This window comes from Chrysochloris asiatica, unplaced genomic scaffold (genome assembly GCF_000296735.1).
Source record: "Chrysochloris asiatica unplaced genomic scaffold, ChrAsi1.0 scaffold00044, whole genome shotgun sequence".
Classification (NCBI taxonomy): domain Eukaryota; kingdom Metazoa; phylum Chordata; class Mammalia; order Afrosoricida; family Chrysochloridae; genus Chrysochloris; species Chrysochloris asiatica.
In genome coordinates this window covers 20353662-20369289 of record NW_006408562.1, presented here as the reverse complement: position 1 = coordinate 20369289, position 15628 = coordinate 20353662, and the positions used below count along the sequence as shown (strand labels likewise).

The 15628-nt window shown below is 42.9% G+C and overlaps 1 protein-coding gene across 1 annotated transcript in view; it reads right to left on the bottom strand.

Moving 5' to 3' along the window:
- Nucleotides 1-15628, bottom strand: part of COL4A3 (collagen, type IV, alpha 3 (Goodpasture antigen)) — a 187392-nt gene that overhangs the window by 19335 nt on the left and 152429 nt on the right. Inside the window, exons 33-38 of the mRNA XM_006861902.1 lie at nucleotides 14192-14281; nucleotides 13799-13933; nucleotides 7422-7520; nucleotides 5558-5647; nucleotides 5061-5200; nucleotides 2236-2362 (exon numbers count right to left, since the gene is read on the bottom strand). Coding sequence (XP_006861964.1) covers nucleotides 2236-2362; nucleotides 5061-5200; nucleotides 5558-5647; nucleotides 7422-7520; nucleotides 13799-13933; nucleotides 14192-14281 — 681 coding nt within the window. The remainder of the gene's footprint in view (nucleotides 1-2235; nucleotides 2363-5060; nucleotides 5201-5557; nucleotides 5648-7421; nucleotides 7521-13798; nucleotides 13934-14191; nucleotides 14282-15628) is intronic.

The following is a 15628-nucleotide window of genomic DNA, read 5'->3' as shown; positions in this document are numbered from 1 at the left end:
GGCCCTGAAGTATAAGTACTGGACTCTTAATCACAAGGTCAGCTGTATAAACCCATGAGTCACTCCTTGGAAGCCTTAAACAGCGTGCTAGGAGTTGGAACCAATTTGACGTTATTTAACAACAACAACAGTGCATATAAAAGTTATGTCTACATGATACTTTTGCTGCTGCTCTGTTAGGTGCTATCGAGTCAGTTCCAGGTCATAGTGACCCTATGAACAACAGAATGAAACACTGCCTGGTCCTCCACCACCCTCACAATTTCTAGGTTTGAGTTCCTTGTTGGTACCACTGTGCCATACATGACATTGTTGTGTACATCGAGTCAGCTCCGACCCATAGCGACCCTGTATAGGGTTTCCGAGAAGCAGCTGGTGAGCTTGAACCACCGACCTTGCAGTTCAAATGACTTTGCAGTCTGACTCATTAGCCCACAGCACCACACCAGGACTCCATACATTACATTATAGTCTATTAAATGTGCAGGAGCATTGTGAAAAAGTTTGAGATATTGTGAGAAGGACCAAAACATGCTACAGAGACATGAGGGGGCTCATGCTGTTGGAACAATGGTGCCGACACTTACGCGATGCAGAGTAACCACAAATCTCCAATTTGTAAACAATGCGGTTATGTGGCTGCACAGCCTTGGAGACCCGATGGGGCAGGAGAACAGGGGGGCTGGGTACTAAGGAAGTACCCTTGCTCACCGGCTATTTCTCCAGAGACCATAGCAGAGACATGTCAGCTCATTTCCCCGCTATGTGTACAGACCAGAAGGCTGGCTGGGTATCTGGCCTACTGTTTCCATTGGGAATATGAAAGTACAGCTATATGAAATGTGCAATCGTTGAAAAGATACTTTACCGTCTTTCAGTGAATACGTGAAATGGTAACCTAGTTGCAGAGCAATTGTTTCCACAAAACAAAATTAACCCTTAAACCCAAATTATAAATTGATAAGAAAGAAAGTAAATCTCAACCCTGAAACAGGGCAGGAAAGAAGGTTCAGAACAGCATTGTCAGCTTTTAAAGAGAACTTTGCAGGGATGCAATGTTAGTGGGGATCAATACAGTTCCTTCCTTCATGTAACTTCAGAGAACAGAGGGGTGGGGGTTGTTACTGTTGTTAAGTGACTTCGAGTCAATTCCAACCCATAGGACCCTGCATAGGGTTTCCAAGGAGAAGCTGGTGAGCTTGAAGCACCAACGTTGCAGTTCAAACGACTTTGCAGTCTGACGCATTAACCCACAGCACCACACCAGGGCTCCTGTTGCAGGTTGTGGTTGTTGTTGCTATGTGCCGTGGAGTCGGTTCCAACTCACAGTCACCCCACACAGGGTTTCTGAGATTGTAAATCTTTAAGGGACCAGAAAGCCTCATTTTTCTCCCACAGAACAGCTGGTAGTTTTGAAATGCTGACCCTGAGGTTAACAGCCCAATTTGTAACCACTACGCTACTAGAGCTCCTTCCTGTGTTGGAGGTAGCAACTATTAATTCATCACACGTGTATATTTACAAAGGATTACGTGATGGTTAACTGGGGTAAGAAAGAAACGATTAGATCAAATGGGTAGGCGTGTCATGTTGTTATTGTTGGATGCCATCGAGTGGGTTCTGACACAGTGAACCTGTATAGAGCTTCCAAGAAGTGGTTGGTCAGTTTACTAATGAATTGTGACTTTACATTGATTTTTCTGAAGCAGTTAAGAAATTTTGGTGTGAGAATAGTTTTTGGTATTTTATTCCACCAGATTGGCTGATCAATAAAATTAGGTTCCTCCTGATTAATTCACTGTTTTTCAGAGTCTTACAAGTTGAAGATCAAAGATGAATAAAAGCAATTTTAGTCCTGAAGCATAAATAGCTTGCCATTTCCTGAGATGTTTATGGTGGTGGGTATGTAACATGGAGTCAGTTCTGACTCATAGAGACTCTGTACAGGTTTTCCAAGGCTGTGAGTCTTTATGGGAGCAAAAAGCTTCATTCTTTTCCCATGGAATAGCTGGTAGTTTTGAACTGCTGAACTTGCAGTTCACAGCCCGATTTGTAACTACTACGCTACCAGAGCTCCTTACGGTGGTGGTGGTGGTTATGTGCCGTGGAGTCGGTTCCGACTCATAGCGACCCTGTACAGGGTTTCCAAGGCTGTAAATCTTTACAGGAGCAGAACGCCTCATCTTTCTCCTGAAAAATGCTTGCAGCTTTCAGAATGGTCAAGCCAGAGCTCACCTGGGAGGCCAAGACTTCCAGGATGTCCAGGGAAACCCTCTGGTCCAGGAGGTCCCGCAGGTCCAGGTGGGCCAGGTGACCCTCTTTCTCCTTTCTTTCCAATGTCACCTGGCAAGCCTGGATCCCCCTTGAATTCAAACAAACACCTTTACAATTCTTCTCTGAAGAGCTATGTAATCATAATTCAGTGTAATGAGTTGTGCTCATCCACCACTCTTAGCAAGTGTCAGCCATGAGTCTGCATAGCGCTCTCGCTGAGAACAAGACTGGCTCATGGCTTGCAGGGTCCCATGTAAAATGTACAATGAAAATGCAGGGCCCCTGGTTAACATTAAAAAAAAAAAGAATTTGAATTTCCAGATGGCAACAGCAGAACAGTAAACCAACCATGGAGCCCTTTAAGCCCAAATCCTGTCTGAGTACACACATGAAGCCCACTCTTGTGGGAGGACAGTTGTAACCAAGACGTTATACCATCCCTGTCTTCCTCAGCGGCATCCCTGGCGGGGCAAACGGTTAACACTTGCTGCTCAAAAAAGAATCGTAGGTTCTAGTCCACTCAGAGGCACCAGGGAAGAAAGATCTGGCAATCGCCATCTGAAAAATCAGCCACTGAAAACTTTATCGAGCACAGTTCTACTCGTGACACACATGGGATCAGTGCATGTGGGTGGTTGGTGCTGGCCTTTGTGGAGCTTTACAGACCAGTGTGGGGATAGATATCAAATCATCACACACATGTATAATTGCAGATTGTGAAGGCCAACTGAGGGTAAGAAAGAAATAGTTACACCATTTGTGTATGTGTTCCCCAAATACTATGCATGTAGACACCTGTGTGTCCATTATGCGTTTTTCTTCTAAAAAAAATAGCCCTTTCCATGTACTAAATCGGCACTTCAGTTTTAGGGTAGGTCAGAGCCTACACATTTCATGGTGATATCATGAAACACCCATAACATAAACACTGTAGTTAAATGAGGTCGAGTCTGTGCTAACTCAGGGCAACCACAAACTGTAAATATTTCCAGGATCATAGAGCCTCATCTTTCTCCCACGGAGCAGCTGGTGGGCTTGGACCACTAACCTCGAGGTTCGAAGTCCAGTGCTTATAAATGCACTACTCTGTTAAAATTACGACAAGCTGCTATCATGAGAACTCCAGCTCATTTTGTGTTCATTGAACATTTCTACAATTTCTTTTGGTGGTAGCCTCTGGGTGATTGGAATCTAGAGAAAACTAGTAACAACTGAACACACAAAAGCCCAACATGATTCCTCATCCAGAGAAGACTTCAGTGGAAAACACGTCCCCTGGGTTTTTCTGGAGACCAAATCTAGAAATAGAGGGCAAAGGAATTTGTGTGACATGAAGTAAAACATTGCTTTCTTGGGTCTGTGTGTCTCTGCACCTTTTTCTTTCTTGTTTTTGCAATTACTGTTGGAGAACATGGCTGGTAGAAATCTAGAAAAGCTGCTATTTTATTGGCTCAAAAAGGGTCAGTCACTAATAATAAATTTCTATCTATTATTCTCTAGTAGACTAGCTCTGGGAGCACTGGTGGTACAGTGGATAAAGTGCTTGACTGTTAACCAAAAAGGTCAGTGATCTGAACCTTCCAGCTGCTCCACAAGAGACAGATGTGGCAGTCTGCTTCCCGAAATATTGGTGGTGGTGGTGGTGGTGGTGGTGGTTATGTGCCCTGGAGTCGGTTCCGGCTCATAGAGACCCTGTACAGGGTTTCCGAGGCTGTAATCACTATGGGAGTAGAAAGCCTCATCTTTTTCCCATGGAACTGCTGCTAGTTTTGAACTGCTGACCTCAAGGTTCACAACCTGATTCGTAACCACTACGTTATCAGAGCTCCTTAAATATCACAGCTCTGAAAACCTTATGGAGCCGTTCTTCTCTGTCCCATAGGGTCAACATGAGTTGGAACTGACTCCATGCAGTGGGTCTGGTGTTTGGTTACATTAGATCTGCCTCTTACTCTAAGTACTGAAATGATAGAAGAAAGTTGAAAGGAGATGATGTGGAGCCAATTGTGACTCAACGTGACGCTTAGAACAGAGTAGAACTGTCCCACAGGGCCTTCAAGGCTGTCTGTCTCTACGGAAGCAGATTGCCATGGCTTTTGTCCAGGGAGCAGCTGGTGAGTTCAAGTTCATGGATACCCACAGCACCACCAGAACTTCTTGTTAGAAGGAGAGAACTATAGAAAAACAACAACAACCAACTGAGTACTGCTATGGCTGCTTCTCGGTACAATTCTCTTCTAAAGGCGTTGAGAACTTCTAACAGCACGGCAGTGAGAACATTAACACCAGGTAAAGACTTCTGTGTAATGGACTGAAAATACACAGGGTTCTAAAACTACTACGAAAGATGAATGCACATCTCTTCGGATTTTGTTTGCGCTGGAGAGATGCACTCAAGTGGTTTTTAGTTTATATCTTTTATTATGTCATTATGAGGTATCTATTTTTGATGACAAGAGTTGGAAATGTATTTTTCAAAGTCTGTGAGAAGTGAGCCTAGAGTAGCGGTGAGTCGGTTTGTATCTTAAGAGCAAACAACTTCCTCTCAGCCTGGCCACAGTTAAAAGCACTTCCTTGAAGTGGGGGTAGGGTGGGTAGAGTCAGCTAAGAATTCTGGGATAGCCAGGTACCCTCAGTTGTGGATCTAGGATGAAACATTTCCAAATGACTTCCGGAATGTACAGCAATAGTTTCCATTTCCTCTGCTCACACAGAATCTGAATACCCACTGAGATTTCGAGGGGTATAGTCCTTCATCAAAACCTGAACATTTCAGTGGCTTATACCTGTGGTCCCTGTGGTCCTGGCCTTGCACCTTCTGAATAACCTGGATCTCCCTTGTCTCCTTGGAGACCAGGAAGGCCTGGGAGGCCTGGTCTTCCAGCTAGACCTGGGAATCCCAGACTTCCTCTCTTCCCTTTGGAACCTGAAATTGGGGGAGAAATGAGGTTAAAATCGCTAAACACAGGGATCTTGAAACTGGTCTATTTCTGAGCTTTGCACAAGGCACCCCTTTGTGATTTATAATAAATTTGTACAGAGTCACAAACACATCCAGACAATTTAAACCCAGTGTAAGTATTTATTCTGTTTTCAATCATGTTGTAGTCAATGCATTTGTCTAAAAGCAAATCAAACTGTTTAGTAGACTTTCTACCAAGTGGAAAATGGAAACAAACAAGACAACAAACAAAACAAAAATGTAACAAATGAACAACATGGAAAATTGAGAACTATGATCTATCATGAGCTTATCAACTCGTAAGAAGACCTTATGCATCACCTGGTATTCCCGTGTCCCCCATGCTTCCTGGCATACCACGTGGTCCTGGTTCTCCAGGAATCCCAGTGTTGCCTGGGTCACCTCTGGGGCCTTGAGAAACAAACAAATAAACATATAAATTGTCCAGATCCTGGATACAGTTGGTGCTCAATATTTGCTGCTTGCATAATAAAAGAACACAAAGCAAGCCTATCAGCTTGTTTAGGAACTTGTTCAGCTGTCCTGCTTATTAGAGGAGGAATTGGGGGAAGACTTATTAACTACCTGCAGTATTCAGATGACCCAACCCTGTTTGTTGAAAGCAAAGAGGATTCGAAGCATTTACTGATGAAGATCAAAGTCTTCAATACGGATTACACCTCAACATAAATAAGACAAAAATCCGTACAACTGGACCAACAGAGAACTGCTTGAAATTATCAAAGATTACATTTTACTTGGATCTATAATCCAAACCCATGGAAGCAGCAGTCAAGAAAGAAACACAAGGAGATATTGCATTGGGAAAATCTGCAAAATATCTTTTTAAATAGCTGAGCCTAAAGGCTCAGGACCATCGTCTCAGGGGACACCATGGTCAACTGGCATAACATAGGCCACAAAGACATCCTACTTTGGTGAGTAACATTTGGGACATTAAAAGCTCTTGAACAGTCGTCTAAGGTACAGCTATTGGTCTCTCCATGTGCAGAAGAAAGGGAGTGATGAGAATTGAAGAGGCTTAGAATCAATTAGTCCAAGGGACTCATGGATCATGTGAACATCAGTCTCCACGTCTCTGAGACCAGAAGAACTAGATGGTGTCCAGCTACCACTGCCAACTGTTCCAAATGGGATCACATTATAAGGCCCTTGATAGAATGTCAGAATGTGTGGAACAAAACTCAGAATTATTAAGAAAAAAAAGAGGCTGGACTTACTGATCAAAAAGAGACTGAAGGAACTTGAGGTTGTGGCCCTCAACCACCCTTGTGGCCCAACTTTCAACCAAGCAGTAGGTAGGTATATAGGGGAACAACCACACTGTGATGGAATGGTCAATTATTCAGAATCAAAGGGGCAATAAGTACCTAAGGACAAAGGCAAGAGGGGTTGGGAAGGTGGGTGGAATGGAATTAGGAGCCACAGGGAGGAAGTGGGATGATTGTTGGTCCATTAAGGGCATTGCATTCATTGAGATGAAACCAAGTGTAGGATGTGTTGAAAATAAAACTGATGATCTTGTCCATAAACTTTCACTCAATTCGTAATAAAAAGTTTAAAAAATATATATCTTTAAAGTTAAAAAGTAAAAATCACTTTGAGGACTAAGCTAGACCTGACCCAAACTAGGGTTTTTTCAGTCACCTCAAATGTATGTAAAAGGAATAAGGAAGACCAAAAAATTGATGCGTTTGAATCATGGTGTCAGTGAAGAATAATGAAAGTACCATGGACCACCAGTAAAGTGAATAAATCTGTCTCGGAAGGAGTACCAGAATGTTCCTTAGAAGTGTGAATGGTCAGACTTTGTTTCATGTGCTTTGGGCATGTTGTTGGGAGGTACCAGATGCTAGAGAAGGACATCATGTTTGGGAGAGCAGAGGGTCAGCAAAAAAGAGGAAGACCCTCAGTGAGACGGACTGACACAGTGGCAGCTACAATGGACTCAAACATAGGAACGACTTGCAGGTTGGTGTAGGACTAAGTAGTATTTCATTCAGTTGGTACAATCAATGGTACATAGTACCATTATGACATTAACACTATAGACACAGAATCAGATTCAACTCAGTAAGTCCAGAAACAAGTGTTGTGACCTTTAGAACTTCAAAAAAAAATTAAAGCATGCTATTTCTCTCAGTGGAATATTGCATATTCATACCTGGTGGTCCTGGTGGTCCTGGTAAGCCTTCAAGTCCTTTGAAGCCTGGTAACCCTGGACTACCTAGGTTTCCTTTCTGGCCCGCATTTCCTGCAAACCCTAAAGTTAAGAACTATGTATTAAAAACACAGGTTAGATTTTCATCAGACTCATCCATATCCCAGTGGAAATTGATGGGTCTTTATTATAATAAAGCTTAGCATATTTTTAAGAGCATGGGTAGATGTGGATTTAGTGGCGCTGTGGGTTAATATGCTGGACCTCAAAGTTGCTTTGAATCATAAGATATGCAGTTCAAGCTCACCAGCCATTCCTCGGAAACCTTATACAGGGTTGCTATGGGTTGGAACTGACTCTAGAGCATTTAATAACAACAAATATGTATATTTCAAGAGGATTAAATGAGATACTGTGTGACTGGTATGATTTAGTCCTCAATAAATGCTAAACTGGAGTCCTGGTGTGGCGCTGTGGGTTAGTGCACTGGACTGCAAGGTCGGTTTGAATTGCAAGGTCAGCAGTTCAAGCTCACCAGCTACTCCTCGGAAACCCTGTACAGAGTCAGAACCGACTCGATGGCACTTAACAACAACAATAAAATGTTAAAGCAAACCCACTGCTATGGAAGACAGTAGAACTGCCCCCCCAGATATTTACAAAGGATGTTTTCAGTAAAAACAAAGGGCTACTCTATTGTACCACTTTGGGCTGGACAATCCCATTCTTAATTTGTTGTTGTTGTTGTTAAGTGCTGTTGAGTCAATTCCGACCCATAGCAACCCTGTATAGGGTTACCAAGGAGCAGCTGCTGAGCTTGAACCACCGACCTTGCAGTTCAAACGGCTCTGCAGTCTGGTGCGTTAACCCACAATGCCACACCAGGACTCCAGAACTCCATTTGTTGTGAAGTGCCATTGAGTCAATTCTGACCCATAGCGACCCTGTATAGTGTTTCCAAGTAGCAGCCGGTGAGCTTGAGCCACCGACTTTCCAGTTCAAATGGCTTTGCAGTCTGGCGCATTAGCCCACAGCGCCACACCAGGACTCTTAATGCATTTATTAAAACCATCACCTATTCAGGTGGGAGAAAGATGGGGCTTTCTGCTCCCATAAAGATTTACAGCATCAGGAAACCTATACAGGGTCACTATGAGTCGGAATGGAGTCCTGATGTGGCACTGTAAAGTCAATTTGAACCACAAGATTAGCAGTTCAAGCTCACCAGCCGCTCCTCAGAAACCCTATACAGGGTTGCTATAGGTCAGAATCGACTGGACAGCAATTTACCACATGAGTCAGAACCGACTCGACGGCACACAACCACCATTACCATTCAGTAATTACTCTGTTAGAGACATTGTTTTCTTTTATCTTCAATCTTTTCAGGTGACTAAGAAGTCAGTGGATTTACCTAATGCCATATTGCTAATCATTGAACTCGGTTCTGCATGGCTGGGAAACTCATAAACTTTTGACAACACCAGCTGTTATGGGCTGATCTGCATCCCCCAGAAATATGTGTTGTCCATCCTAACCCCTATGCCTCATCTGGACTCCTGGTGTGGTGCTGTAGGATCAGCACTGGGCTGTGAACCACAAGGCCAGTGGTTCAAACCCACCAGCTACTCCTCAGAAGTCTTATATAGGGTAGCTATGAGTCAGAACCAACTCAAAGGCACTTACCACCAACAAAGACATGGCTCATTTGGGAATGGGCTTTCTTTGTGATGCAAAGAGCCCATGTCAGCATAGGGCATCCGAGGGAGCCTCAAAACAGTTGCTGGACAAACGGAGCTAAAAGATAGTGGAATTTTTCCACGAACTTTTTGAAGTCTCCTAGTATTTTATTCCATAGATTTTAGATTAAAAAGAGCAGTTCAAGCATGCAGAAGCAGCTGGTAGCGTAGTAGTTACAAATCAGGCTGCGAACCGCAAGGTCAGCAGTTCGAAACTACCAGCTGTTCTGCGGGAGAAAGATGAGGCTTTCTGCTCCCGTAAAGATTTACAGCCTCAGAAACGCTGTACAGGGTCGCTGTGAGTCGGAACCGACTCCACGGCACATAACAACAACAACAAGTACTTTATGCCATAGATTTGCGATTTGAAAAAAGCAGTTCAAGCATGCAGAAGCAGCAGGGATGGTGGAAGGCAGATGCCACGCCTCAGGAAGATCACCAGGTCCAGAGGCTCAGAAGAGACAGGGACCTTCCTCCGAACCGATGAGAGAGACAGCCTTCCCTAGAGCTGGCAGTCTGAATTTGGAACTCTAGCTATTTAAAGGGAGAGAAAAGAAATGTCTGCTTGTTAGAGCCGTCCCTGTGCGCTATTTCGGTGCTAGCAGCATTAGCTCGCTCAGGCATCATCCTGCCTTCCTGAAAACATGGTTTCAGTCACATTACTCCCCAGCTCAATCACGTTAAATGACTCTCTATTGTTGGCATTAGCTGTTGCAGGTACACCTGTGATGAGATTGGGGACCAATCACTGCCACTTACCATCAAAATGCCATTAAGTAAACTACAGGACCTCTATTCCTCATCTGCAAAATGGAATGGTAGTAATAGCAGTATCTACTCATAGGGTTGTTCTGAGGATAAAATGAGTCAAAGTTTATAAAACTAAGGACACTCCCTTGCACATGGTAAGTGCCGTGTAAAGCCTTGTTAAATTATAGAACAATACAATTTCATACCTTGTATTACTCATTAATTAAATTATATGATGATACTTATTCATACCTTGTAGTTTTCATTAATTAAATTATATAACAATTTAACTCACACCTTGCATTACTCATTAATACAAGGTGTGAATTCATATTGCTATATAATACTAATTATTATACAGTACTGAATATTTTGTTGTTGTTAAGTGCCATCGAGCCAGTTCTGTCCTGTAGTGACCCTGTATAGGGTTCCCGAGGAGCAACTGGTGAGCTTGAACTGCCAACCTTGCAGTTCAAATTGACTTTGCAGTCTAGCACATTAACCCATAATGCCACACCGGGACTTCATAATACTGAATAGCAACAACAAAAAAAGAACATAGTATGTTGTTGTTGTTGTATGTCATTGAGTTAATCCTGACGCGTAATGACCCCACGTGACAGAACAGAACAGTCTTATAGGATTTTCTAGGAGATAGTGTAGTGGTTATGAATTGGGCTGCTAACCTCAGGGTCAGCAGTTCGAAACTACCAATGGTTCTGCGGGAGAAAGATGAGGCACTCTGCTCCTATGAAGATTTACAGCCTCAGAAACCCTGCACAGGGTCGCTATAAGTCGGAACCAACTCCACGGCACATAACAACAACAACAACAATTTTTACAGAAAGAGTTCCAGGTCATTTTCCCATGGAGCTACTGGGGAGATTTGAACTACCAATCTTTTGGTTAGCAGCTGAGTGTTTAACTGTTGCACCATGGCTTAATAAATGATGGTGTTGTTAAATGCCACCAAGTCGGTTCATAGAGGCCCTGTCTAAGGTTTCCGAGGAGCAGCTACTGAGTTTGAACTGCCGACCTTGTGGTCCAGTGCTTAGCAACATTATTCATTACACCTGGGTAGTGTAGCAGCTCTCCCCAGTGGTTCCAGGATAAAGACCTGCCAATTTGCTTCTGTAAAGATTACAGTCAAGAAAATCCCATAAGGCAGTTCTGTTCTGACACATGGGTCAGAATCAGCTCCATGGCACACAACAACAACAACAACAACAACAAGGTGTGTTTTTTTTTTTATTCAGTCTTTGCTTCTCAGTTTCACGTTTAAAAAGGAGAAAGCTGTTCTGCATATTGTACTTGGGATAAGTAAAAGAATTCTGTTAGAAGCATGGCAATAGTCTGTGTCCCTCTACATTTCACAGAAATCTTTATTTAATTGTGAATTTGTACCCGTTGTTCATTTCATGTGTGAAAGCCAGGGTTAGGCTGTGTAGACAGAGACAGGCGGGAGAAAGACCAGGCTGTCTTCTCCTGTCAGGATGCATAGTCCTGGAAACCCTAAGGAACACTTCCACTCTGTCCTATGGGGTCTCTATAAGTCATACTCAATTCAATGGCAGTGAATTTGAGTTTTGGTTTAGGCAGTTATGATAAGCATATTTCCCCCAAAATGTTTCCCACACTTTCTAAATGATCTTCCATAACCTGGAGATGTACCTATACAGTGGTCTGAGAGGATTGGAAATTTATGTTCGTTTATTTCTTCCTCTCATGGCTTAGAACAGTTGTAAGCAAAGTTTTACAAAATGCATAAGAGTTTCTTTTTTAATTGTTAAACAATGTAATGCAATCTTCAATTTGTGTCAGTGGTGGCTGTGTGCCGTGGAGTCGGTTCCGACCCATAGCGACCCTGTATAGGGTTTCCGAGGCTGTAAATCTTTATGGAAGCAGAAAACCTCATCTTTCTCCTATGGAATGACCAGTAGTTTCAAACTGCTGGCCGTGAGATTAGCAGCCAGACTCATAACCACTGAGCTAGAACTAAACTACCCTTTGACACCGAGTTAAATGGGATTGCTCCCAAGGTTTTACTTCCTTAACTTTCCTTTAAGGAAGACAATAGTCTCCATAAACTGATTTTACAACGATTATCTGTTTGTTTGTTTTTTACATTAGCAAATTTGTTGGGTTCCATCACTCTAAGAACCCTGGTCACACGCATGTCACTTCTCAGTGATGTTTTTCCAAACTCTTGGAGGGACACTTTCAGTCTTTCCCTGTGGTGATGTGAAGCATTACTTTGTCTCTCATACTGATAATATGACCGAATGAAATGGATAGACATAGTGGCAGCAATGATGGACTCAAACGTGACAATAATCCCGAGGCTGGCAGAGGACCAGACAGTGTTTCATTCTGTTGTACATAGGGTTTCTGTGAGTCAGAACCGACTTGATGGCACCTAACAGCAAGAACAACATAAATGGATATGTTCCAAACTGGTAAATATTTGTTGAATATAATCTTACGTCTCCACATTTATTATAAATATCTCAAAACTTGATATGGTTTTGCAACTGTAAATGCATTTCCCCATTATTCTTTTCCTGCTGCATGAAAGCTTAATCTGCAGAAATCAGCAACATTTTACCCAGTGAGTCTTTGTTTTTCTAAAATTACTTGAGATTAAATTTGGTCAAGGTGACAGCATGGAAGGCCATGTTTTTCTTTCAGTAAAATTGATCTTATATTGGTTTTCACTGATCATATCTCAGAAAGTGTTTTGAAAACGTATTTAAATAATTGGGAATAATTTGAATGGGTTTTACCTTCAGCCTAATAGCTAAGCTTCATAATTACCAGCATTTCTAAAGGGTTCATTCTTTAATTAAAAATACTTTGTTGTTAATAATTTGAACACAAAAAGAAATTTTTAGATGCAATCAGAAAAATTCACCCTGGTAGTTGAGAGTAAAGTGAAATTTGGGGTAGCTGTTTTGGAGTCCTGGTGTGGTGCTGTGGGCTAATGCGTCAGACTGCAAGGTCGGTGGTTCAAGCTCACCAGCTGCTCCTTGGAATCCCTATACGGGGTCGCTATGGGTCAGAATTGACTTGAAGGCACTGAACAGAACAGCATTTTGATTTTGGAGTCCTGGTATGGTACTGAGGGCTAATGCGTCAGACTACAAAGCCATTTGAACTGCAAGGTTGGTGGTTCAAGCTCACCAGCTTCTCCTTGGAAACCCTATACAGGGTTGCTATGGGTCGGAATTGACTCGAAGGCACTTAACAACAACATTTTGATTTCAGGGAGGGTGGTGACTCTGTAAGATAAGCACTTGACTTTGAGTCACAGGATTGGCAGTTCCAGCCCACCAGCTGGAACCGTGGGAGACAGATGAAGCTTTCTGTTTCCCGCCAAGATTTAGAGCCTTAGAAACCCGATACAGAGCCACAAAGAGTTGAAATTGACTTGATGCCACTTAACAACAGTTTCTATTTTGGCCAGGGAAATGTTTTAATGTGCAATTTCCTAAGAATTAAATTTTTCAATAACTGATAAAAAGGGGGATTTATAGACGTGTAGCGCTGTGGACTACCAGGTCAGTTTGAACCCACCAGCTGTTCCTCAGTAACCCCATACAGGGTCACTAGACGGCACTTAACAACAACAGGGGCTTATAGTTTACATATAACTAGTGCCAAGATATATGCAGAATTAACTTAGACAGTTCTGCATGAAGGAGTTAACACACTGTGGCAGGCACTGAAGACCAGCTGAATGCAGGCTTGGTCCCCGAATAGCTGTGTGACTTGACAGATCATTAACACTGAACCTCACTGTCCTATGCACCAACTAAAGGGACTACCCTGGAAACTGTCTTAAGGTCAGAATCAGCATGGATGCCCTGATTCTAAATACAAGAAATGTTTTACCTTTGAGGCCTGGTTCTCCTTTGTCCCCCAGTAAGTGGGGTGCTTTCGAAGACCCGGGAGCTCCTTTGTCTCCTCGTTCCCCTTTGACTCCTGGAGGTCCTTTTTCACCCTTTTCTCCAGGGATTCCAAGGCTGCCTAAAAGGGAGGGGAACAATGGTGCTTCTGTGTTAAGAAGTTCATAAACTATTTTCCCAAATGGGCAATACTATAAGGGTAGTCATATACTTATGAAGGAGGAGGACTGGGAAACAGGACTAGAGAAAAGAGCAAAATCAAACATTGTTCACTCAGCACTATTTTTCCCCAGAAGAATGAAATGAAATTTGTATTACTGTTAAAGAAATGAACCGTGTTTCTGCTTCCTAACAGTTGGAAAGTTAATCTGACACTCACCCCTCTGTCCTGGGTCTCCTGGGTTCCCAGGAAGCCCTGGAGAGCCAATAGTTCCAGGAAAGCCCATCATTCCAACCATTCCCATTTGTCCTATGGGAACAAACGAACATGAAGCAACATATGTTGTGCAGAACAAGAAAAGCAAGATGTTCCCCAAGTAAAACAGACGTAGAAATAGAGATTGGGCATTGAAGACATGATAACTTCAGTTAGGAAAGTAACCATATTTGTCTAAGAGATGGGTTAGGAAATTGTCTTTTTAATATCATCTATTTCGATGTCTTAGACTGGTGGCTCCCTGAAATAATCACTGAATTGCAAACCACAAGGTTAGTGGTTTGAGCCCATCAGCCACTTCCCAGGAGAAAGATGAGACTTCCTGCCCCAGCAAAGATTTATAGCCTCACAAACCCTATACAGGGTCACTATGAGTCAGAACCAACTAGGTGGCACTTAACATTTTGATGTCATTGGCAGCCAATCACACACATGGACATGGAATATAAGACTATGTTGGAGTCCTGAAATGGCGCTGCAGGATAATGTACTGGACCACAAGGTTGGCTTGAACTTCAAAGTCGGTGGTTCAAAACCACCATCTGCTCATTGGAAACAGGGTCGCTGTGAGTCAGAACTGACTCAATGGCACTTAACAACAACATGATAAAGTTTTACAACATCCCCTACTCCCAATTCCTGACCAGAAGTTACCAATTACATATTCATATTTTATTTTCTCACAGCATTTATCCAGAATTGATCTTTGTACTTATCCATTTATTCATTACTATCTTTCTCACTATGGAAGGTGGACTCTTGTCCACTCAGGTGTCACAGTGACTAGAACAATGCTGGCACACGATGTTGTTGTTAAGTTCTGTCAAGTCGATTCCGGCCCATTGTTGTTGTTGTTGTCAGGTGCCATTGAGTCGGAACCAACTCATAGCGACCCCATGCACAGTAAAACCAAACAGTGTCTGATCCTGGGCCAACCTCACTACCGCTGCCACACTTGATGCCATCAATGATGCCACCTGGCCGATCCATCTCGTTGGGGGTCTTCTTTTTCTCTGACCCTCCATCTTACCCAGCATGACATCCCTCTCCAGCAACTGTTCCCTCCTGACAATATGGTCAAAGTATGAGAGACGAAGCTTAGCCATCCTGGCCTCCAAGGAACACTCTGGCTGTACCTCTTCTCTACTGGTTCTTTTGGCAGTCCATGGCACTTTCAGTATTCTACTCCAACACCACAACTCAAAGGCATCAGTTCTTCTACGATCTTCCTTATTCACTGTCCAGCTTTCGCATCCATATGAGGCTACTGAAAATACCATGGCTTGGGTCAGGCGTACCTTAGTCATCAAGCTGACATCTCTGCTCTTCAATACTTTAAAAAGTTCCTGTGCAGCAGATTTGTCCAATGCAATACGTCAT